This window comes from Hyla sarda, chromosome 8 (assembly GCF_029499605.1).
Source record: "Hyla sarda isolate aHylSar1 chromosome 8, aHylSar1.hap1, whole genome shotgun sequence".
In the NCBI taxonomy this organism is placed as follows: Eukaryota; Metazoa; Chordata; class Amphibia; order Anura; family Hylidae; genus Hyla; species Hyla sarda.
Window position 1 is genome coordinate 33,464,610 of NC_079196.1, and position 25,804 is coordinate 33,490,413.

Sequence of the window (25,804 nt, forward strand, 5' to 3'; positions counted from 1 at the left end):
TCCAGAGGAAAATTTGTCCAGTTGCCCATAGCAACCAATCAGCTCGCTTCTTTCATTTTTAACAAGGCCTCTGCGAAATGAAAGAAGTAATCTGATTGGTTGCTATGGGCAACTGGACAAATTTTCCTCTGGACAGGTTTTGATATATCTCCCCCATTGTGTTTTCTATCCCCCTCTTTTTTTGTTTTCATTGGTCAGCACTCTGCCCCTCCCCCTCATCCCAGGCCTATATAAATTGGCAGGAAGCTGCATAGGGCCCTATTCTTACTGGCAGTCTCCCAGTCACTGACTGGGAGCACATGGTAAGTGAGCTTTTACACCTGTTCACTCTGGTCCAGTGCTGGCGGCGTCCATTGCTGATGCTGCTCCATGTCTGTGGGGAGACGCAGCCCAGGGACTGGTTTGGGCGGTATTGGGGCTGCTCTGATAGTGGGTCTATCCCCCTGTGGGCACTGGTGTTGCAGCGGGGGTGGTCATTATTCAGTGCTGCGCCATTTTATGCTAGGGATGTTAGGGACCCGCTACTTACAGGTGGCCATGACGTGGCTAGTGGGCTTGCACTTCATGATCATAAAGTACACAAACGACCTGTTAGTTTAATAAATGTTGCTGAGAGGCCTTAGATCAAGGTGCATGTTGTGGATGTGCGACCAGGTCTGTTTTTTTTCACTATTTGAATTCACATCATATTTTTAAGCATGCTGCCCCATTAACTGCATTTTTCACCATAGCTTTGGGTGACACAGGATTAACATTACACTCGGCTGGCCAGGTTCTTACCTCCTGGGTTAAGTCAAGCAGGGCTGACCGCAGCTGAAGGAGCATGGCCATCTAAAGATCACCATAGCCCATTTATATAGGGCTGCAAGACCCTGTGTAGCTCCAGTGAACCTGTGAGACCAAACTCTATCAGAAGAAACTTACATCACTAGCAATGTCTCTGGATGACTTTGCAGCTTTGATGGAGATGGCATCCACTCTGAGATCATATCCTTTCTTCTTGGATTCGTCCAGGGCTTGTCTGTATTGTTTCTGGTAGAAAAAAAATTGACAAAATGTAAAGTGTAAAATGTAAATGAACTACTAAATACACTTCCTATTCCATGCATTCAATGCTTTTTAATATTCTTTATGTATCAAGGTATCACCATTTTAACGCAAACATACAAGAAAAAAGTTATCAGGGGGGATATGATAAACGTATATAAGTATATTAATGGCCCATACAAAAAATATGGAGAAAAACTGTTCCAGGTTAAACCCCCCCAAAGGACGAGGGGGCACTCCCTCCGTCTGGAGAAGAAAAAGTTTAGTCTCAAGGGGCGACACGCCTTCTTTACCATGAGAACTGTGAACTTATGGAACAGTCTACCTCAGGAACTGGTCACAGCAGGAACAATTAACAGCTTTAAAACAGGATAAAATACATTCCTGGAACAAAATAACATTAATGCTTATGAAGAAATATAAAATCCCATCCCTTCCCCAATATCGCGCCACACCCCTACCCCTTAATTCCCTTGTTGAATTTGATGGACATATGTCTTTTTTCGACCGTACTAACTATGTAGATTAAGTTATGGTCTACAAACCGAGTGTGCCTCCAGCTGTTGCAAAACTACAACTCCCATCATGCCCGGACAGCCGCAGGCTGGGAGTTGTAGTTTTGCAACAGCTGAAAGTCCACAGTTTGGAGGCCACTGGTCTATGTACTTTATATGAGTGCAACAAGATTTTTCCTATATTATAGAAAAATATAACACATCATTAAATTTTTTTTTTAAATTAACTGGTGCCAGAAAGTTAAACAGATTTGTAAATGACTTCCATTAAAAAAAATCTTTACCCTTCCGGTTCTTTTTAGCAGCTGTATGCTACAGAGGAAATTCTTTTCTTTTTGAATTTCTTTTTTGTCTTGTCCACAGTGCTCTCTGCTGACACCTGATGCCCGTATCAGGAACTGTCCAGAGCAGGAGAAAATCCCAATTGCAAACCTATGCTGCTATGGACAGTTCCCGACACGGACAGAGGTGTCAGCAGAGAGCACTGTGGACAAGACAAAAAATAAATTCAAAAAGAAAAGAATTTCCTCTGTAGCATACAGCGGCTAAAAAGTAGTGGAAGGGTAAAGATTTTTTTAATAGAAATCATTTACAAATCTGTTTAACTTTCTGGCACCAGTTGATTTAAAAAAATTAGTTTTCTACCCCTTTAAAGAGTTTAAAACTATAAATTCCCATTTTTTATTATTTGATCCCCTCAGATAGGAGATAGGAGTCTTGACAGATTTACTATAATTATTTATATTCATCTACACATAGTTCTGATGGGTAATGGTTCACATTCGGGAAATCAAGTTAAAGGTACAGGCTTAGGGTGCATTCACACCACGTTTTTGCAATACAGTTCCCGTATCAGGTTTTTGATGAAAAACGGATTCCTCAAAACCTGACTAAACTGTATCAAAACGTGTGTACAAATTTCAACCTGTATACAGTTAAAAACCGTATACGGTTTGAAAAATGATGTCCGGTTGCATCCGTTTTTTTAAGAAAAAAAGTATACGTTTTTAACTTTTCACTCCATTTTGAATAAGGTTTCACTTGTTTGATTCCAAGAAAAAAAACTGTGCAAAGTCAAAAACCATATGGTGAAAAAACCAGAGGGAATCGTACGCACATACGGTGCTGTACGGTTCCCATTGACTCCCATGTTAAAAAAAAAACTTATACGGTTTAATACAGTTTTTCACCCGGACCAAAAACAGTGGTAGACTACGATTTTGGGTACAGGAAAAAAAATTGACAAAACCGTACAGGATGCAAATCGGACACAATCTGATGCATCTTTTGGCGTACAGTTTTCAATGGAGAGTCAATGCGTATGGTTTTCAATACGGTTCCATACCGTTTTCACATTGAAAACGTATACGGGAACTGTATTACAAAAACGTGGTGTGAATGCAGCCTTACAAGCAATGCCTTATGGGAAAAAGTATGCAAATTAGGTCACCTCCGGAAGAAAAAAAAACTGTCTTCCTGGAAGGAAGAAAACTGTCTCTCTAGTGACACCTACAGGTAGCTACATTCAGGTAGAGTACAGGTACAGTTAGTGTACAGGCTTGAGTTCCTCCAATGTTACCTATCTGCATAGGCTCAGAGGCTGCACTATTCCTGGCTATGAAGCAGTTTCTGGGCAGCACAAAATTTGAACGTGTAGTGGGAGCAAAGAGGTAACATCGGAGGGGCCCGGGATGTCAATCAGCTCTGAGTAGGTGTGAATACAGATGTAGCTCAGTGACTACCTGAAGATGCAGCACGCCCCTGTGTCTGGGCCTTCTCTGTGACCTTTGAAGAGGTACAGGAAGCGGGAGGCTGAGCTCCTATTGTCCTCTCTATCTACTGGTGTCACCTTTCACTGTAATGCTATATTGATCACTTTCCAGCAGACTCCTTCTTATCATCAAGGACAGAACAGGAAGTTTAAGCTTAGTTTAAAGGAGTAGTCCAGTGGTGAACCCAGTGGTGAACAACTTATCCCCATTCCTAAGGATAGGGGATAAGTTGCAGATCGTGGGTGGTCCGACCGCTGGGGCCCCCACGATCTCCTGTACGGAGCCCCGACAGCCCGCTGCCTTCGGCAATCTCCGGCTCTGCCATAGCGATGTATTGAGGGGGCGTGTCGGCCGCCGCTTCGTGCGGTGGTTGACACCCGCTATCTGGCCGGAGAGCCTGGCCCCCGTACAGAGAGATCGCAGGGGGCCCCAGCGGTTGGACCCCCCGCGATCTCAAACTTATCCCCTATCCTTAGGATAGGGGATAAGTTTTTCACCCCTGGACTACCTCTTTAAGGCCTAGTGGCCAGAAGAAAAACTGCTAGATTTCAGGATTATTTTAATATATAGATAGTGAAAATAGAAAATTTGAAAAAATATAATAAAAAATAGCCAGACAATCAGCCAGCCAATCACAAGTTATGCATAAAATACCTACCTCGCTTATATTGAAAGCATTTGCCTTTGCCAGAAGGACATCTGGTGTATCGGGCATGACGTGAATGGTTCTCTTATCTTTCTCCCAGGCTTGTGTGTAAAGATTCTAGAAAAAAACAAGAATACATTTTAATCTACATGGCTTCTGTAAATCTTGAGTATATGCTTTATTTTCTTGGATTTAAAACCATTCTATTCTTAGGTTGAAAATCCTTTTTGTTGCATAACCAATGAGGCAATGGGGGAGTCGTAGATTTCTGTAGCCATAAATGGAGATAGAGAATGAAATAGGGTGAGGGTGTACATAAAAAATTATAATGGGGACATTTACATGTCTTTGCGTTGCTACTTGATCACTACCCACTCCTTATGGTGGAATGTTGGGATTTCCTATGGCAGTGTTTCCCAACCAGGGTGCCTCCAGCTGTTGCAAAACTACAACTCCCAGCATGCCCGGACAGCCTTTGGCTGTCCGGGCATGCTGGGAGTTGTAGTTTTGCAACAGCTGGAGGCACCCTGGTTGGGAAACACTGTCCTATGATCTACTCTATTCCAACCTTATTTGTTAAAGGGGTACTTCAGTGGAAAACTTTTTTTTTTTTTTTTTAAATCAACTGGTGCCAGAAACTTAAACCGATTTGTAAATTACTTCTATTAAAAAATCTTCATCCTTCCAGTACTTATTAGCTGTTGAATACTACAGAGGAAATTATTTTCTTTTTGGAACACAGAGCTCTCTGCTGACATCATGACCACAGTGCTCTCTGCTGACATCTCTGTCCATTTTAAGAACTGTCCAGAGTAAGAGAAAATCCCCATAGCAAACATATACTGCTCTGGACAGCTCCTAAAATGGACAGAGATGTCAGCAGAGAGCACTGTGCTCGTGACATCAGCAGAGAGCTCTGTGTTTCAAAAAGAAAATAATTTCCTCTGTAGTATTCATCAGCTAATAAATACTGGAAGGATTAAGATTTTTTTAAGAGAAGTAATTTACAAATCTGTTTAACATTCTGGCACCAGTTGATTTAAAAAAAAAAAAAGTTTTCCACCAGAGTACCCCTTTAAGCTAACTTCTTTAATATCAAAGAGCCTATGAGGAGAGCCTTGTGAAAGTGACATTTACTCATTGGAAAACAGGAAAAAAAAATGCTGAGTATGACTCTAGCACACTAGCTTTACGATACATAGATCCTTTAATTTCGATGTTACATTAAAAGGGGTACTCCACTGGAAAACATTTTTTTTAAATCAACTGGTGCCAGAAAGTTAAACAGATTTGTAAATTACTTTTATTTAAAAATCTTAATCCTTCCAAAACGTATCCGCTGCTGTATGCTCCAGAGGAAGTTCTTTTCCTTTTCAATTTCCTTTCTGTCTGACCACAGTGCTCTCTCCTGACACCTCTGTCCGTGTCAGGAACTGTCCTGAGTAGGAGCAAATCCCCATAGGAAACCTCTCCTGCTCCGGACAGTTTCTGACATGGACAGAGATGTCAGCAGAGAGCACTGTGGTCAGACAGAAAGGAAATTCAAAAAAGAACAGAACTTCCTCTGGAACATACAGCAGCTGATAAGTACTGGAAAGGGTAAGATTTTTATATAGAAGTAATTTATAAATCTGTTTAACTTTCTGGCACCAGTTGATTAAAAAATAACATTTTCCAGGGGAGTACCCCTTTGACTTTAAATAGTGTCAGTATCTTACCATGCTTTTTTTCTATAAGTATATATATATATATATATATATATATATATATATATATATATATATACATACATACATACACAGTGGTCCCTCAAGTTACAATATTAATTGGTTCCAGGACGGCCATTGTATGTTGAAACCATTGTATGTTGAGACCATAATTCCATGGAAACCTGTTAATTGCTTCTGAAGCCACCAAAATGTCATCAAAAATAGGAAAAAGTGAGTAGAAAAATAAGTAGATAACTAATATAGATAAAGCAAGTACTTACATATACAAGTAAGAAAGATCTGCTGAGAGCTGTAATCACTGTCTATGTCAGTGTTTCCCAACCAGGGTGCCTCCAGCTGTTGCAAAACTACAATTCCCAGCATGCCCGGACAGCCGTTGGCTGTCCGGGCATGCTGGGAGTTGTAGTTTTGCACCCTGGTTGGGAAACAATGGTTTATGTAGAGGACAGGAGCTTCTTCTGGGTCCTATACAGTACACCCAGTGTCCCAAATGGAGCCACCCTTACTTGGTGTACAAAAGGAGCAGCTAACCCTCGCACAGGTAAGGAGTAGTACAGAACTTGTAGTTCCTCCCTGTACTGTAGGGGGCGCTACCAGACACCAGTCAGTGCATGCACTTCAGTAATACAGGTGATTTACCAGTGAATGCCCATTCTGATAGGTCAGTTCCTCCAGTTGTGACAAGTTTCACAGATCTGGACTGTCCATAGCATTGTATGTTGAGTCTGGTTTCAAGTTGCGATGGTCCAGAAAAGACCATTGTATGTTGAAACTATTGTATGTTGAGGCCATTGTAAGTTGAGGGATGACTGTATATATATATATATATATATATATATATATATATATACATGATTAAAAAACAAAAATATTTGGGTGTGCTTGAGACTTACTTTATTCATGATCTGTGCGTTACTCTTTGCTAGGACCATTTCCATAGAGTCTGGCAGACTTGTGAATTTCAGGGTATCTGGGTGCTGGCGGTATTTCTTGTTACTGAGAATTTCCATGGCCTTCTTGTTCTTCTCAGCTTCCTGGGATCCATAGGGCACCCATCCCACGCCTCGGACAAAGTCATTATAGTCTGCCTTGTAAAGATTCTAAGGATAAAGGAAGCAGATATATTATTTATTATACATAAATATAGAAATCATATTATCTATAAAGAAGATACATTTTCCCAAATCCAACCTAAGGTTTAATTAGTCCTATATTGAACTCGCCGGGAGCTGAATTTGTATGCAGTAAATCCTTCCTATGATTCACTGCAGGTGGACAGAATTGTATCAATTCACTGTATGAGCAAAACAGTGAAAACATAATATCACAGTATAAGGCCCCTTTCCCACTGCCATTGCGCCCCGGTGAGAACGGCCGTTAAAGGGGAAATCCGGTGGAAACAAGTAAAAAACAAATGTTTTGTTGGTGCCAGAAAGTTAAACAGATTTGTAAATTACTTCTATTAAAAAAAATCTTAATCCTTCCAGTACTTATCAGCTGCTGTATGCTCCAGAGAAATTTGTGAATTTCTTTTCTGTCTGACCACAGTGCTCTCTGCTGACACCTCTGTCCATGTCAGGAACTGTCCAGAGCAGAAGCAAATCCCCATAGAAATCCTTTCCTGCACTGGACAGTTCCTGACACGGACAGAGGTGTCAGCAGAGAGCACTGTGGTCAGACTGGAAACAACTACACAACTTTCTCTGTAGTATATCTGTAGCATACAGCAGCTGATAAGTACTAGAAGGGTTAAGATTTTTAAATAGAAGTGATTTACAAATCTGTTTAACTTTCTTGCACCAGTTGATTTGAAGAAAAAAAAATTCCACCGGAGTTCCCCTTTAAGCTCTCTTGTTTTTTTGCCTTTAATGGCTGTTATCTGGATGGGGCACAATGGGCAACAACGGGTCCCAATAGATCCCATTATAGTCAATGGGGTACATCGGGCACCATTGTTTTTTTAGCAGGAGTAGCAGTTGCAGTAATTTTTCTCCTGCTATTCTCCCCTGATCTTCTGACGTGCGCTGCACTGCCATGTGACAATGCCAATGTGTAAGGAGCCTACGTTTGCAAAAAACTGAGCTCTGAACCCATAAGGGTACGTAGTGCATTATTTAGCTAGATTACTGTGGGTCCTTCTAATGCTCTTGGCTGGGCCTCTAGTAGTGCCCAATTGCCAGTCCATCCCTGAAGCAGAGAACTATTTAATGTCACATGACCCTATATAACTTACATCACTCTGTATTTGCATTCTGTTCCTTGACAGCTCGAGCGGCATGGCATCGGGTAGCAGGTTGTAATGGTGGATGAGCTGCTTGTAATTGATATTAGTTGTGACATTTTGTGCCAGTTTTGCAGCAGTGACACTGAACATGTCCACAGGGGTGTGGAATCGAGTCTTTGACTTCTCGTAGGCCTTTTTATATTCACGCTCAGACTGCATCTTGGCCACGTTCATAAAATGCACCAATTTCGGGTCATCCTGGAGGCTCTGGAATCCAATGAGCTTTCCTCTGGACTGTTCATAGGCTTTCTTGTATTTATACTGTTAACAACATCCAATGAGAAAAGATTAGTAATGAAGGAAAGAAAGCATGTTCGGTGCACTATTATGAATTTTATGCATTTGGATTCCATGTTTGCAAAGCTGCAGACATGAAAGTATTATTTTACTCTGTATTAATAGGAAAAAGCTTACATCACTGGCAATATCTCTTGAAGCTCTAGCTGCTTTTATGGATATGGAATCTGGTTTCAAGTCGTATCCCTTCTTCTTAGTGTCCTCCCAGGCTTGTCTGTACAGTTTCTGAAAAGGACAGAAAAATGTTCTCAATGCAGATACAAACCCTGACAAATGCTTGAAGGTTGATATGCACAAGTTATACCAGTCTACTCCATTTAACTTACATGAGCATGGCATCTGTCAATGGCCTGCAACCTATGAGTCTCCAGATGTTGGAAAGCTACTCCCTGAATAGCCGAGTGCAGTGTAAGGATTCATAGAAAGTCTCACAAACTTTCAATGAATCTGTATATCCCTCACTTAACCCCTTAACGACAATGGACGTAAATGTACGTCATGGTGATGTGGTACTTAGCGCACCATGACGTACATTTATGCGCCGTCGTGATCGCAGGCACCGCTATCAGCAGCCAGGGACACGCCGGTAATGTCTGACATCCGCGATCGCGCAGATGTCCGCCATTAACCCCTCAGATGCCGTGATCAATACAGATCACGGCATCTGCGGCAGTGCGGTACTTTGAATGGATGATCGGATCGCCAGCAGCGCTGCTGCGGGGATCCGATCCTCCAGCATGGAGGCCGGAGGTCCCCTCACCTGGCTCAGGCCGTCTCCCGGGGTCTTTTGCTCGGGTCCGAGATCGAGTAGACCTGATCGGTGCTATGTCCTATACATAGCACTGAACAGTATTAGCAATCAACTGCTGCTATGAATAGTCCCCTATGGGGACATAAAAAGTGTTTAAAAAAAAAGTTAAAAAATTTTACATTAAAAAGTAATAAATTGTGAAAAATCCCCTCTCCCAATAAAAAAGTAAAAAATAAAAATGCGTAAAAAATTATTAATACACATATTTGGTATTGCCGCGTGCGTAAAAGTCTGGACTATTAAAATATATTGTTAATTATCCAGTACGGTGAACGGCATAAATGTAAAAAAATAAAAAAAGTCCAAAGTTGCAGCTTTTTTGTCACATTTTATTCCCAAAAAAATTAATAAAAAATTTATAAAAAGTAAAACCTAAGCAAAAGTGGTACTGATAAAAACCATAGTTCATGGCACAAAAAATGAGCCCTCATATTGCCCCATATACGGAAAAATGAGAAAGTTAGAGGTGGTCAAAATAGGGCAATTTCAAACATACTAATTTTGTTAAAATTTGAAAAATTGCTGTTTTCTTTTCACTTTTCCCACATAAATAATATATGTTTGGTTGCGCTGTACATTTTATGGTGAAATAAGTGATGTAGTTACAAAGTACAATTGGTGACACAAAAAACAAGCCCTCATAAGGGTCTGTGGATGGAAATATAAGAGAGTTATGAGGAGGAAAAAACGCAAATGTAAAAATAAACTTGGTCTGGTCCTTAAAGGGGTATTCCGCCCCTAGACATTTTATCCCCTATCCAAAGGATAGGGGATAAGATGTCAGATTGCCACGGTCCCGCTGCTGGGGACCCCTGGGATCCCCGCTGCGGCACCGCGCTATCATTACAGCACAGAGCGAGTTCGCTCTGCACGTAATGATGGGCGGTACAGGGGCCGGAGCATCGTTACGTCACGGCTCCGCCCCTCATAATGTCACGGCCCGCCCCTTTCAATACAAGTCTATGGGAGGGGGCGTGGCAGTCGTTACGCCCCCTCCCATAGACTTGCATTAAGGGGACGGGCCGTGATGTCACGAGGGGCGGCGCCATGACGTCACACGGCTCCGTCCCCTGTATCGCCCGTCATTACGCACAGAGTGAACTCGCTCTGTGCTGTAATGATAGCGCGGTGCCGCAGCGGGGATCCTGGGGCTCCCCAGCAGCGGGACCGCGGCGATCTGACATCTGGATAAAATGTCTAGGGGCAGAATACCCCTTTAAGGCCAAAATGGGCCTGGTCCTTAAGGGGTTAAAGGGGTACTCCACTGGAAAACATTTATTTTATTTTTAAATCGACTGGTGCCAGATAGTTAAACAGATTTGTAAATTACTTCTATTTAAAAATCTTAATCCTTCCAATAGTTATTTTCCTTTTGAATTTCCTTTCTGTCTGACCACAGTGCTCTCTGCTAACACCTCTGTCCATTTTAGGAACTGTTCAGAGCAGGAGAGGTTTGCTATGGGGATTTGCTCCTACTCTGGACAGATCCTAAAATGGACAGAGGTGTCAGCAGAGAAAGCGCTGTGGTCAGGCAGAAAGGAAATTAAAAAAGAAAATAATTTCGTCTGGAGCATGCAGCAGCTAATAAGTACTGAAAGAAGTAAGATTTTTAAATAAAAGTCATTCCCAAATCTGTTAAACTTTATGGCACCAGTTAATTAAAAAAAAAAAGTTTTTCAGTGGAGTACCCCTGAAGAGGGTACAACATTCAGGAGACTGCTTCGGCCCCTTTGTTGTAACAATTGTTGGGGGTCTCATCACCTGGACCTCCACCAAACAAAACTTCTAACATGACTTTTTGAGGACACGTCAGAAGTTTGTAAAAATTATAGACATTCTTCAACAATAATAAGAGTATGCAGTAAGCTCCTGAGCTTCCTATAGGGGCAAGTGCAGACAGCCTGATTTGGTCTACACAGAAAATTGCACCTAAAATCAAATGGTTAGAACATTAACTTTAAGTACCTTAAAGAGGTACTCAGCCGAAAAGCATCTTATCCCCTATCCAAAGGATAGGGGATAAGATGTCTGATTGCAGGGTTCCCGCCACAGGGCACCACCGCGATCTCCGGCGTCGCACCCCAGTCATCCGCACACTGAGCGAATTCCGTTCCGTGCCGGATGACTGGCAACTACAGCCGCAACTGTTTGTGACGTCACACCACACCCCCTCCATTCATGTCTATGGGAGGAGGCGTGATGGCTACGTAGTAGCCATCACGCCCCCTCCCATAGACATGAATGGAGGGCGTGTGGCATGACATCACGAACGCAGAAACTCCAAGCTTCCATGTTTCAGACGCCACCACTGCAGGCCTGGAGATCGCAGGGGGCCCCAGTGGTGGGACTCCCACAATCAGACATCTTTTCCCCTATCATTTGGATAGGGGATTAGATTTTTTTTAGCGGAGTACCCCTTTAAGCATCACTGCCATTTAGAAATACTCTTACATATCACACAGACACGTAAAAGGCTGTGATCGGTTGGGGTCTTAGTGATGAGACCTTTACCAATTCCTAGATATGGCCAGGAGAAGCATGCAGCTGTGAGCTTCACTCCCCAGCTCTCCTCCCGATCTGACTAATTGCAGGAGATGTATTTAATTGAAAATCTATTGAGCCCGCCTCCAGTAATCTGATCGGCGGTGAGCAGTGGCAGTTGCATACGACTCACAATGAGGTCGGTGGTAGCGGTAGTAGTCACCTTTGACTTGTCGTGCTTCGTGCACAATGCAACATCATTAAGTAACATTATGTGCAACTTCAGTGAGACACTGATCTTTGTTTCTCGTGACCCAAGTTGTCGTGTAGCCCGAGCCTAAAGTCAACCATCTCAGAGACAAATGTGCCTCACATATCCCTCTCTGATTTAAACATCTGATGCTTTATAATTGACTTTTTTTCCTCTAAATGTCCCAGTCATGAACTATTACATTTCATGCCTATATGTAACTTACATCGCTCATGGTTATCTGGTTAGCTTTAGAGAGAATTATTTCTGGAGTATCGGGCATCACATGGATCTTGGTCTTGTCTTTCTCCCAGGCTTCTGTATAGAGTTTCTGCAACAATAGACACCGGTATTACAGAACATGGTAAGAGAAGTTAAAACATTGTAACCGGTTGATCTTCTTTTTCTCAGAAATCTGTAGTACATGTGGCTATATAACAATTTATAGCTTATCTCTGTGCAAGGGCGTAAGTATCATTAGTTGCAAAGCATGCGGCTGCTATGGGCCCTTTGGAGAGAGGGGCCCCCTCCTTGTTAGTTCCATTCCTCTTCCTATTAATAAGAAACTGTGTAAAACTTCTCTCTTTAGGGAACTGCATAGTCAGTAAAGTAATAAGGGAGGTATTGACCAATGGGTCGTGAAGAGCAATAAACAACAGAACCTTTTATTCTGGGGGTAAAACTAGAAGCCATAATACAAAGCCCATTTCATTATTTTCTATTGGCCCCCTTTCTTCTGTGTACGCCACTGTTTCTGTGCTTTTTTAAAACATAGATTGGCATAAGTGGGGTGGTGTGGCCCAGAGCCAGGGGCTTGGTTGGGCAGCAGTGGGGCTGCCTGGCCACTGGGTCATTCCCCCGGTGGGCTTGGTGTCTCGGAGGCAGTGGTCGCCGTCCGGTGCTACGCTAGTGTCATGTTAGGGACCCACTCTGACTAGGTGGCCTTGACGTGGCGAGTGAGCTTGTACTTTTTGATCAAAATGTGTAATAACAACCTGTTAGTTTTTGAAATTATGCTTAGAAGCAAGTAGATCAAATTACAAATGGTGGATCTGTGCGGCTGTGTTTCTCTATTTTTGTTGTACATAGATTGGCATAAGATTGATGTGCACCATGGGATGTGTGAACAGTAAAAGAAACACCACCAAAGTAAGAGGGAACATGACATTAGAAAAAGCCTGCCAATTTAAGAAGTATAAAAGGACCCAGGGCCAGGGTAGACTAAGTGGTAGCCTCAGTACCATTAACTTCTATAAAGTTTACTAAATAACAATCTGATATAGTGTCGACCAGTGTGTGCTGTAAATATGAAAAACAAACATATAGTGACCAAGTGAAAGCCCCATACATTTATTAATCTAATAAACATGCTATGTATCAATAAATGATACTGCTATATGATTAATATTAAAACCCATGGTGGTCAAATGTTTTGGGTCTCAGGACTTATGTAGCTCCCCCTTCAAAAGGATTGACTGATGCCCCTATGTGATTATACAGGCGGTAAATGCCTAAAGCCAGCCCTTCAAGGGACCATGTAGGAGTCATGTAAAGAGAAGGAGGGAGGATATACAGTAAGGCACCAAAACCTTTGGTTTTGGAGGCGACTTTTACCTTATTCATTGTAACTGCATTTGATCTTGCAAGAACTTGATCCATTGCATCATTTGGAATGCTAAATTTCCATTGATCTGGATTTTGCTTGTACTTCTTGTCACTGAGAATGTCTTTGGCTTTCTTGGCTTTCTCAACATCCAAGGAACCAATTGGTACCCAACCAACTCCTTTCAGCCAGTTGTTGAAGTCAGTCTTGTACTGGTTCTGTAATAGAAGATGGAGTATATCAATATAACAATGGATAAATATTCCACCATGTAAGTGTTTATGATGCTTAATCTGCGAAAAAGTATTTTACGGAGGGTGGGAGTTTGAGCACCTGGACCCCCCCTCAATAAGACTGTCCCAACAGCCGTCATGCCTCCTCCCATAGACTTGCATTGAGAGGGCGGGGTGTGATGTCATGGGGGGGGGGGCTATGACGTCACGAGCTCCCGGCGCTGGCTCCAGCGTTCGGAACTGTTTGTTTTAAACGCTGAGCAGCGGAGTACCCCTTTAATTGTGGAAAATGTGCCGCGTCTTGACCAACTTGTAGAACATCTGCCCTTGTGACTGTCCCCTAAAAAGGTTTTCTAATTGATGGTCTATCCTCAGGATAGACTATCAATATCTGATCAACTCTCCCATTAACTGTTTGCAAGAGCCCTGACACCCACATATACAAAAAACAAAGCCAGAAGCAAACAGCTCCAAACATCATGGTGTGGCCATGTTGGGTTACTGCAGCTCAGCTCCCACTGAAATAAATCAAAGCTGAGCTATAGGACCTTTTACAGGGGCCAATGGACTGCAAATGATGATCTATCTTGATAATCAGCACTCTTTTGCTGATCCTTCACAAGGCTCTTTCAATGGTGCAGCCACTGGATCGTTCATATGACCCTTTGGTGATTTGGGGCCGATAATTTAAATGGCTGCACAAATGATCGCTGGCCTTTTTACACTTTTACGTTGTCCATCTGTTTTCCACGTGAATTTGAAATTTGTGTAAAGGAGAAAAAAATATGCGGCATGCCATGTGAATTCCATGCTGAGACATGTGTTGGGAAGCCTAGGTATGGAAAATCCATTGTGTGAACAAGCTCATAAAGTTTTCATGTTACATTTAGAAATGACACAGGGGCATTCATGGTAAAACTGGAACAGAACGATCTCTCAGATAGAAGTTATTACACATATAATTGGCATTTGGCTCATTGGCAAGTATTACACAACTATTCCTTGGCACTAGTGGCCAGGACCGGGGGCAGTAGGTTACTGTATCAGGCGACAAAAGGTAACAATTACTTACATCACTCTGGATCTGCATCATGTTCCTAGACAGTACCAAGGGCATGGCATCAGGTAAAAGGTTGTAACTGTGGATCAGCTGTTTGTAGTGTATGTTAGAGGAAATTTCTTGGGCTTTCTTGGCTGCAGTGATGTTAAACATATCCAGAGGAGTGTGATACTTGGTCTTGCTCTTCTCATAGTCTTTCTTGTACTCACGATCAGACTGGATTTTGGCGACATGCATGTAATGGACCAGTTTAGGATCATCCTGAAGACTGCGGAATCCCACATGTTGTCCTTTGGCTTTTTCATAGGCTTCTTTATATTTATACTGAGCACCATATGTAGAAAGAGATCTTATCAAAGTCAACAAAAAATTCACAATGAAATGTACAGTACGATGGACAATATGTCTATTGTGATACTCACGTCACTTGCAATGTTTCTTGATGATTTGGCTGCCAGAACAGATATGGCATCGGGTTTGAGATCATATCCTTTGGCAATGTGCTTTATCCAATCTGCTTTATAGTTAGACTAAATTAGGAGAAAGCAACAAAAAAGTTCATTGTTGACTGAGGTTATGCCCTTGTCTATAGTCTAATCTAATATATGAATGTCCATATTACCCTGTAAGCTTCTAGATAGGCTTCTCGAGGATACCCTGTTTTTAGTCCTGTCAGTATTAAACTGTAAAGGTGGCTGTACAATGGTTGAAATCTCATCCGTTCAACAGATATTCCCCCTGAGCCCCCGTACATATGAGTGATTAGCTTAAAAGGGTATTCCGGCTTTATACATCTTATCCTCTATCCAAAGGATAGGGGATATGATGTATGAACGCCGGGGTCCCGCCGCTGGGGACCCCCGCGATCTCGGTGCAGCCCCTAGTATTCTGTGCCGGGCGCTGCCTCGAGACGGGGACGTGAAGTCACGGCCACGCCCCCTCCCTTCATGTCTATGGGAGGGGGCGTCACGCCCCCTCCCATAGACCTGAATGGAGGGAGCGTGACCCTGACGTCACGCCTTTGTCTCTGAGGCATCGCCTGGCACAGAATGCTGGGGGGCTGCACCGAGATCGCAGGGGTCCCGCTGCTGGGGACATACATCATATCCCCTATCCTTTGGATTAGTGATAAAATGTATAAATCCAGAATACCGCCTTTAACTCTTATGTATCTAACATGTTGGACCCTTTCTTTCTGCCATCAGTGAAAGTTGGTACACATCGGTGACTGGCCAGTCCCACCATAATCAGCTAATGTTGATCTAATCCATTTGACCGCCTTATATGGATTACCTCAAGATCAAACATTACCCCTGGACACAAGAAAGGGGATAAATAGCTGATCAGTGGAGATCGAAATCTTGGGACTTCTACGAATCCCGAAAACAGAGGTCAGTTTGTAAATGAACCAGTTGTATGAGCCTATAACCAAGTTCCACTTTTGTCCATCCATGGTCAGCGCCTGGCATTGCAACTCAGAATCACTGGCTGAGATGAACAGCAGTCGCACGCATAACCCATGGACATTGGTGGCTCTATTTCTGAGGAAAACAGATGACGACCTCCTTAAACTAATCTTGGATTACACCTTGATTACCTTCCATACTTTCCTTTGTGTTTGTGTGGTATTAATACAAAAGGGTCATACTCACCTCACTTATATTTTGGGCGTTGACTCTTGCTTGGATGAAGTTGGGATCATCTGGATTCAGAGAATACTTGTGTTTTACTTTCTCACCGGCTGCTTTATATGCGATCTAAGGAAGGACACAAACAGATGAACATGTTGACAATGCAGTAAACCTTCCTAGAAGACCACCTCTTTGAGAACACCACCCTTGATCTAGACTACATTATTTTGTGATAGATTTTCAGTTATTTTCTTCTTTTTATCTTTATTCCCCATCTTTTTGGAGACGCTCACTCCTTAAGGAGATCATTGTTTTCTGCTAACTTAGGTGTTCGTCATTAATGGGACATGATAGGTGGAGGTTCGTGTTAAAAATTTTGTTATGGGGCCTAGAAACATTTTAAAAAATTTTGAAATAAAAAAAAAAACAACAACAATTCAAGTGCCATATGGTGGCAGGTATAGCTACAAACTACAATACTTACATCACTTCTCTGCTTAGTATTGCTCTGAGCCAGGGTAATATCCATAGAATCTGCCAGGCTGGTGAATTTGAGAGTGTCAGGGTGCTGTCTGTACTTCTTCTCACTTATGGCATCTCCAGCTTTCTTTACTTTTTCTACATCCAAAGAACCCAAAGGACTCCAGCCAATTCCCTTAAACCAGCTGTTGTAATCTTCTTTATAGAGATTCTGAAGTAGCAAACAAAATAGTTTGGTCATTAAAAGGCCTAAGTTGGCCATCTGAAAACTTAATTCCCCCTACACATGAACACTCAGCTCAGTTGAGCGTTCATGTATTCTAAATGGAGAGATGGAGTGAATGAAGTTTCCTCTGGCAGGGGCTTATCTCCTCAAGAAGAAAAGGATCAGGGAATTGAGATTCAACATGCCTGATCCTTCTTTTCCACAACATCAACGTCAGGGCAGAGTCAGGAGGTTGACCCCCACACACATTAGACATTTGGCCAGTCCCACCAAAGTCGGTAGGTTCGGCTGACTTTTCTTAAACGTATGTATGGTGGCCATTAGATAGGACCTTAAAGGAATACTCCGCTGCTCAGCATTTGGAACAAACTGTTCCGAACGCTGGAGCCGGCGCCGGCGCCGAGAGCTCTTGACGTCATAGCCCCGCCCCTCATGATATCATGCCTTGCCCCCTCAATGCAAGTCTATGGGAGGGGGCGTGACAGCCGTCACGCCCCCTCCCATAGACTTGCATTGAGGGGGCGGGACGTGATGGCATGAGGGGGGCGGGACTATGACATCACAAGCTCCCTACGCTGGCTCCAGCGTTCGGAACAGTTTGTTCCAAATGTTTAGCAGCGGAGTATTCCTTTAAAGGGTACCTCTCATCAAATAAACTTTTGATATATTTTAGATTACTGAATGTTGAATAACTTTCCAATAGCATGTTAATGAAAAATATGCTTCTTTCTATTGCATTTTTCCCGATCAGTCCTGTCAGCAAGCATTTCTGACTCATGCTGGAGTCCTAAACACTCAGAGCTGCCAGCCTGCTTTGTTCACAGCCAAACAGGCTGTGAACAAAGCAGGCTGGCAGCTCTGAGTGTTCTCCTTTGTGAACAAGGCAGACTGGCAGCTCATAGTGTTTAGGACTCCAGCATGAGTCTGAAATGCTTGCTGCCAGGACTGGTAGGGAGACCCCTAGTGGTCATTTCTTCAAAGTGGAAAATTAAATAGAAAGAAGCATATTTTTTTAATAACATGCAATTGTAAAGTTATTCTGCATACATTAATCTATAATATATCAAAAGTTTTTTTGATGAGAGGTACCCTTTAAGAACCCTTTTAAAGACCATACTCACTTCACTCTGGATTTGCATCCTGTTCTTTGACAACTCCACACTCATGCATAAAGTTTCGAGATACTCACATCACTCTGTATCTCCATCGCCTTCTTGGATGATTCAACACTTATTGCATCCGGCAGGAAGGTGTAGTGATGGATTGGCTGCTTGTAATGGATACTGGTGGCCACTTCTTGGGCCTTCTTGGCAGCCGTGATGCTGACCATGTCTAGAGGAGTATGATACTTGGTCTTGCTGACTTCATAGTCCTTCTTGTATTCCCGGTCTGACTGCATCTTGGCTACAGCCATAAAATGCACCAGTTTAGGATCATCCTGCAGGCTTCTGAAGCCAATGTGATGGCCCCTGGCTTTCTCATAAGCTTGCCTGTATTTGTACTACAGCAATAAATAAGAAGAGACAATATTTAGTATGACATTTACAGACACCACTGGAGGTGGTTGAGAAGCCCAATACAGTGTTCCCTCAAGTTACAATATTAATTGGTTCCAGAACCACCATTGTATGTTGAAACCATTGTATGTTGAGACCATAACTCTATAGAAACCTGGTAATTAGTTCTGAAGCCCCTGAAGACAATAACTAATACAGATAAAGCAAATTCTTACATTTAAAAGTAAGAAAGATCTTCTGGAAGCTGTAATCACTGTCTATGTCAGTGTTTCCCATCCGGGGTGCCTCCAGCTGTTGCAAAACTACAACTCCCAGCATGCCTGGACAGCCAAAGGCTGTCCAGGCATGCTGGGAGTTGTAGTTTTGCAACAGCGGGAGGCACCCTGGTTGGGAAAGACTGGTCTATATAGAGGACAAGAGCTTCTTCAGGGTCCTGTACGGTACACGCAAAATGTAGCCGCCCTCACCTGGTGTCCAAAGGAGCAGCTAACCCTGGCCCAGGTTAAGAGTAGAGAACGTGTAATACCTCCCTGTATTGTAGGGGGCGCTACCAGACACCAGTCAGTGCATGCACTTCAGTAGTACAGGTGTAAATGCCCATTCTGATTGGTCGGTTCTTCCGGCAATTGACACGTTTCACAGATCTGGACTGTCCGTACATTGTAAGTTGAGTCTGGTTTCAAGTTACAATGGTCCAGAAAAGACCACAGGGCCGGCGTCGTGTGACATCACGCCTCCGCCCCGTGTGATGTCCCGCTCCGTCCCTCAATGCAAGCCTACGGGAGGGGGCGTGATAGCTGTCACGCCCCCTCCCATAGACTTGCATTGAGGGGCGGAGCGTGACTTCACACGACGCCGGCCCCGTGATCGACAGTAGTCAGACCCAGAGCGAACACGCTCCGGGGACTGATTACAAACGGGGTGCCGCGTGCAAGATCACGGGGGTCCCCAGCGGCGGGACTCCCTCGATCAGGCATCTTATAAGATGTCTAAGCACCGGAGAACCCCTTTAAAGGGGTGTTCCAGGTAAAAAAAACATATATTTTTTTCATATCAACTGGCTCCAGAAAGTTAAACAGATTTGTAAATTAACAAAAAGAAAAAAAGACAAATAGCCAGCACGACAACCTAATGCATTGGTGCACACTGCTATGGCAAAAAGAACAACTCAACTTCAGCAGCTGATAAGTAGTGGAAGGATTAATGGGGGGACAAAAAGTGCACAAAGAGCCTCAATTTTTTTGACCAATGTGTGCTGCTGCAATACACTTTTTTTGTAGATTTGTAAATTACTTCCAATAAAAAATCTTAATCCTTCCAGTACTTATCAGCTGCTGAAGTTGAGTTGTTCTTTTCTCTCTGACCACAGTGCTCTCTGCTGACACCTCTGTCCATGTCAGGAACTGTCCAGAGAGGTTTGCTATGGGGATTTGTTCCTGCTCTGGACAGTTCCTGAGACAGAAAGAGGTGTCAGCAGAGAGTATTGTTGTCAGACAGAAGAGAACCACTCGACTTCAGCAGCTGATAAGTACTGGAAGGATTAAAAATTTTTAATACAAGTCATTTACAAATTGGTTTAACTTTCTGGAGCCAGTTGAAAAAAAAAATAGTTTTTCACAGGAATGCCCCTTTAAAATGGCCTCGGGCATTCATTCCATGCCCAAGGCAGCTGTTTTTAACATGAAGCCTGCGCCCTATGACATTTTAATAACATAAAGTAGAACTATACTCGACATTGTTAGACACGGACCAAATCGACTTTAACACTTACATCACTGGCAATGTTTCTAGAAGCCTTTGCGGCGACAATAGGAATGGAGTCTCCCAGGACATGGTGTCCTTTAGCGATTGTTTTCTGCCAGTCTTGTTTGTAGAAGGTCTGAAAGGCAAAATATCAATTAAATTGTATCAATAAAAACGTACATAGAATCCGATGGATCCCTAATTGCGCTATTGTTGCCGACTCCAGCCACAGCTCCATGTTGTATAGAGCTGTAATAGAGCTTGAGGCCTCCATTATACCTCAGTAATGCACACAATGGGGAAGTGGAGCAGTTGCCCATAGCAACCAATCAGATTCCAGCTTTCACTTTTTATGAGGCCCTTTTTAAAAATGAAAGCTGGAATCTGATTGGTTGCTATGGGCAACTGCTCCACTGTTCCTACCCACACTAGGTTTGCTAAATTTCTACCAAATTAGTTGTTTTTTTTTGCTCTTGGATACCTTATGAATCGCATAGAAAAATAAAAATGTGGTCTGTCCTGGTTTATTAAAATCAGGGGAAAAAAAACTACTGCAAAATGTCCCGCCCACCCCCCAAAAAAAAATTAAATATGTTTGAAAATGTTATGCTGTCTGAATTAGGCCTAAAGAAGGATAAAATATTTTTGGCTGTATCCTCAAGACCTACATCAGTGTTTCCCAGCCTTTGGCTGTCCGGACATGCTGGGAGTTGTAGTTTTGCAACAGCTGGATGCACAATTGATCTACATGTTGGCGAGATTTATCAAAACCCCTCCTGAGGAAAAGTTGCTGAGTTGTCCATAGCAACCAATCAGATCGCTGCTTTCATTTCTGAAAAGGCCTCTTGTGATCTGATTGGTTGCTATGGGCAACTCAGAAACTTTTTCCTCTGGACAGATTTTGATCAATCTCCCCCATTGATGTGTGACCTCAATATATAGATAAATATCTCGGCTAGGTGATAGATTGGCTTTTTTGGTAAATGTTATATTACTGTGTAGTAGAACATGTTTGCCCTGTTAAAAAGCAAATATGTAAAGTTCCATTAAAGGAGTAGTCCAGTGGTGAACCCATTGGTGAACAACTTATCCCCTATCCTAAGGATAGGGGATAAGTTTGAGATCGCGAGGGGTCCGACCGCTGGGGCCCCCTGCGATCTCCTGTACGGAGCCCCCTCAATACAACTCTATGGCAGAGCCGAAGCGCTGCCTTCGGCAATCTCTGGCTCTGCTATAGAGATGTATTGAGGGGGCGTGTCGGCCGCCGCTTCGTGCGGGGGTCGACACCCGCTATCTGGCCGGAGAGCCTGGCCCCCGTACAGAGAGATCGCAGGGGGCCCCAGCGGTCAGACCCCCCGCAAACTCAAACTTATCCCCTAACCCCTTTAATGGGACCCGGTAGGTGCTGAACTGAAATATTCCTAATTATAAAAATCATTAATATAATATAATATAATATATATATATATATATATATATATATATATATATTTAAAAGCTTATTTGTAAGGCAAGAGAACCCAAAATAAGGTGGTAAGACAAAGCGTAGTGGGAAATTTTAATAGCCCTTCTCTTGGCGTAAACGGTAAAAAATGTTAAAATTTTTGCACACACACCTGGCTTTCACAACAATTTTGCTACTTTTTGCCACTTTGTGCAGCGCTCCCCAAGAGGGCAGGACACCAAGCGAAGGGCCATAGGGTAAGTATGTGCCAAATTTATGGTGGGGTATTTTTCAAGATTTTTTAAGATTGGTGTGTGTGAAACAGGTAAATATAAGTCCCAGTGTGTTTTATTTCCTAAATTTCCCAGTGTATTTTATTTTACGCATGCATTTTTGTGCATAATTGGCAAAAAAACTGCTGCAAAAAAATAAGAACCATTTTGTTTGCTCATTACAGACAAAAACGGGTACAAAAATTAATATACGTCAGGAAATTTTATGCAGCGTGAACCCAGCCTAAGGCCATGTTCAGATGGGGGAATTTCCACAATTCTGCACAATTTCTGTTCTGCAAAGGTTGCTCAACGGAATTGCGGAATTCCGCAGGAGACAGAGGGGGAGATTTATCAAAAACCTGTCCAGAGGAAAAGTTGCTGAGTTGTCCATAGCAACCAATCAGCTCGCTTCTATGATTTTTGAAAAGGCCTCTGAAAAATGAAAGAAGCGATCTGATTGGTTGCTATGGACAACTCGTTTTCCCGTTGGACAGGTTTTGATAAATCTCCCCCAGAATTCTGCTGAAGTTCAAAGACCCATTGACTTCAACGGGATTCTGCCGCCCAATTCCGCAAAACTAAATACTGGTCTTTTAATTTAGCGAAATGCATAATTCTTCTATGTGAATGGGACAGAAGAATCCCATTAAAGTCAACGGGCAGTAAATTGTGGCAGAATGTCCGGTGGAATTCTTCCGTGGAATTCTGTGCATCAATTCCGCCTCTGAACATGACCTAAGAGTATTTTCAGCTGCTTTTTTATTTCCAATTCCTTTTTTCTATTACCAGTAAGTGTGTGATAAAAATAAGCAGCAGAAAATAAGCAGCTGGAAATACAAAGCAGAAAATCTGCAGCAAAATTCGTCTGTGTGAACGGACCCTAATGGTACATTGCAGGTGCAGCAGATATATGTGAAACTGCATAGGCCAATCTATATATTCAGTAGGTAGGGGGTCCATTGCTGTTTTAAAGCACATTCCCTTGGGAGTGCACGCACCTTTTATTCTATTATCATTTTATATTCTGTTTTCTCTGATTCTCAATCAATTTTCCCTTCTAGGTTTATTTTTTTTAAAGTTCCACATGAAGCTAGAAGAAGGTGGAAGATTTTCATAGACTGGGCTGAGATCTGGATATTTCTGTTCCTTACACAGTAAATTGAAGATGTAGTCCACGTCAGTGGGCAAAGAAGGTGCTCCGGTCGGCGCTTCTCCCGTGATCTCCGAGTAAGGAAGTCGATTTAAGAAGGTACTCGGACCATTTGGTAATAAAGGAACAAGTAAAATGTATTCACATAACAGCACTAGGACTACGCGTTTCGAGGGGAGGGACCCCCTCTTCGTCAGGTCCAATAAAGATTGGACCTGACGAAGAGGGAGTCCCTCCCCTCGAAACGCGTTAGTCCTAGCGCTGTTATGTGAATACATTTTACTTGTTCCTTTATTACCAAATGGTCCGAGTACCTTCTTAAATCGACCTCCTTACTCGGAGATTACGGGAGAAGCGCCGACCAGAGCACCTTCTTTGCCCGCTGACGTGGACTACATCTTCATTTGCCTGACTGACCTGAGACCCACTCCGGACGGGAGAGCTCCTGGCTGCACCCCGGCTAATTGCCCAGAAATCGGGCGATAGGCTCCTATAGGTGTTGTGCTCTCAGTACAACACCACCAGGTGAGCAGATCCTTACCACCTGCTATTGTCCTTACCACACCAGGAGTAATGGCAGTAATTGCTGTGCAATTTTTTCTGTCTTTTTTTTCCTTTTATTTAGCATTTACACAGTAAATTGGTTATACAAGCTGTTCACTGTCCTGATCGGTAATGTTGTGCTATAACTTACATCACTCATGGTAGTTGCATTGTACTTGGCCTGGATAAAGTTAGGTGCATCGGGAGGTAAATGATACGTGTGCAGAGTCTTCTCTCCTGAAGATTTGTATAGTCTCTGTAAAAAAAATAAAAAATAAAAAAAACAGTAGGAAGAAATAATAGTTACAAACCTATGTAACTTGTAAATGCACATAACAGAATAATAAAACAAGTACAATATACTCACTATGAGCAAAAAATAAGCTAATACAAAGTAAGATTTGGGTGTCTATATATCTTATGTAATACATTTTTATTATTACTTTAAAAAGGTAAATACTTTATGTGAATTGTATATTATACCCTAAAGCAGTGGTCTTCAACCTGCGGACCTCCAAATGTTGCAAAACTACAGCTCCCAGCATGCCCGGACAGCCAACGGCTGTCCGGGCATGCTGGGAGTTGTAGTTTTGCGAGGTCCGCATGTTGGAAACCACTGCCCTAAAGCATTATTTAAAGGGGTATTCCAGCGAAAAACTTTTTTATATATATCAACTGGCTCCAGAAAGTTAAACAGATTTGTAAATTACTTCTATTAAAAAAAATCTTAATCCTTTCAATACTTATGAGCTTCTGAAGTTAAGGTTGTTCTTTTCTGTCTAAGTGCTCTCTGATGACACCTGTCTCGGGAAACGCCCAGTTTAGAAGAGGTTTGCCATAGGGATTTTCTTCTAAACTGGGCAGTTCCCGAGACAGGTGTCATCAGAGAGCACTTAGACAGAAAAGAACAACTCAACTTCAGAAGCTCATAAGTACTGAAAGGATTAAGATTTTTTTAATAGAAGTAATTTACAAATCTGTTTAACTTTCTGGAGCCAGTTGATATATATAAAAAAGTTTTTGCCTGGATAACCCCTTTAACATCCATGTTGGAAACCCAATCTAAATGACACCAATTTACTCACATCACTGAGCTGTAGGGCATTTGTCTTAGCCTGGACCATGACTGGAGAGTCGACAACACTAGTAAATTTAAAGGTATCTGGGTGTTGTCTATATTTCTTCTCACTTAAGGCATCTCCAGCCTTTTTGACCTTCTCAACATCAAGAGATCCAATAGGTATCCATCCGGTGCCTTTCAACCAACCAAGGTCCGACTTGTAGAGGTTCTAAAGAAAAAAGAATCATGAGAACGAATTCAGACAAAGGGTGAACCTAATACATTGAGGTGCTTAAAGTTTCGAGATACTCACATCACTCTGTATCTCCATCGCCTTCTTGGATGATTCAACACTTATTGCGTCTGGCAGGAAGGTGTAGTGATGGATTGGCTGCTTGTAATGGATACCACTGGCAATTTCTTGTGCCTTCTTTGCGGCCACCACATTGACCATATCTAGTGGAGTATTATACTTAGTCTTTTCCTTCTCATAATCTTTCCTATATTCTCGATCAGACTGCATCTTAGCCACGTTTGTGTAGAGTACAAGTTTGGGATCATCTTGAAGGCTTAAGAAACCAACAAGCTTGCCTTTCTGGTCCTCATAAGATTTCCTATATTGTACCTGTAACCATAATAAAACATCAAAGCATTACACTTTTAGATTGTTAAACTTTTGGATTTATTCTTGAAACTTATGATGTTCATCTAAGCATTTTGTAAATGATAACAAGGACACAGTATAAAATGACTCCCATGTCACACTGCTCCGATTCAGTGTTCTACTCTCGGTCACTTTTTGCTCTTGCAGCCAGCGGCTTTGCTTAGGGGTCTCCCATATACATCAGCATCAAGACATTTAAAGGTGAGTGTATTTTAGTTGCCCCTGCCCTCAGCCAACGCCATCTTTCTATGGCATTTGTAACACTTCGTCCTTCCCACAGTTCTAGGTTTGTGCTGTCTGCAAAGGCCCTTGTTCCTGTTGTACTTGTACCAACAGTAACTG

The 25,804-nt window shown here is 42.5% G+C and overlaps 1 protein-coding gene across 1 annotated transcript in view; it reads right to left on the reverse strand.

Annotated features, from left to right (window-relative positions):
* NEB (nebulin) overlaps positions 1-25,804 on the reverse strand; it is a 219,258-nt gene that overhangs the window by 146,941 nt on the left and 46,513 nt on the right. The window contains exons 23-38 of the mRNA XM_056536625.1: positions 25,112-25,423; positions 24,824-25,027; positions 23,890-23,994; positions 20,355-20,462; positions 18,256-18,567; positions 16,845-17,051; positions 16,382-16,486; positions 15,152-15,259; positions 14,742-15,053; positions 13,448-13,654; positions 12,060-12,164; positions 8,409-8,516; positions 7,944-8,255; positions 6,604-6,810; positions 3,993-4,097; positions 925-1,032 (exon numbers count right to left, since the gene is read on the reverse strand). Of these exons, the coding sequence (XP_056392600.1) occupies positions 925-1,032; positions 3,993-4,097; positions 6,604-6,810; positions 7,944-8,255; positions 8,409-8,516; positions 12,060-12,164; positions 13,448-13,654; positions 14,742-15,053; positions 15,152-15,259; positions 16,382-16,486; positions 16,845-17,051; positions 18,256-18,567; positions 20,355-20,462; positions 23,890-23,994; positions 24,824-25,027; positions 25,112-25,423 (2,925 nt within the window). The remainder of the gene's footprint in view (positions 1-924; positions 1,033-3,992; positions 4,098-6,603; positions 6,811-7,943; positions 8,256-8,408; positions 8,517-12,059; positions 12,165-13,447; positions 13,655-14,741; positions 15,054-15,151; positions 15,260-16,381; positions 16,487-16,844; positions 17,052-18,255; positions 18,568-20,354; positions 20,463-23,889; positions 23,995-24,823; positions 25,028-25,111; positions 25,424-25,804) is intronic.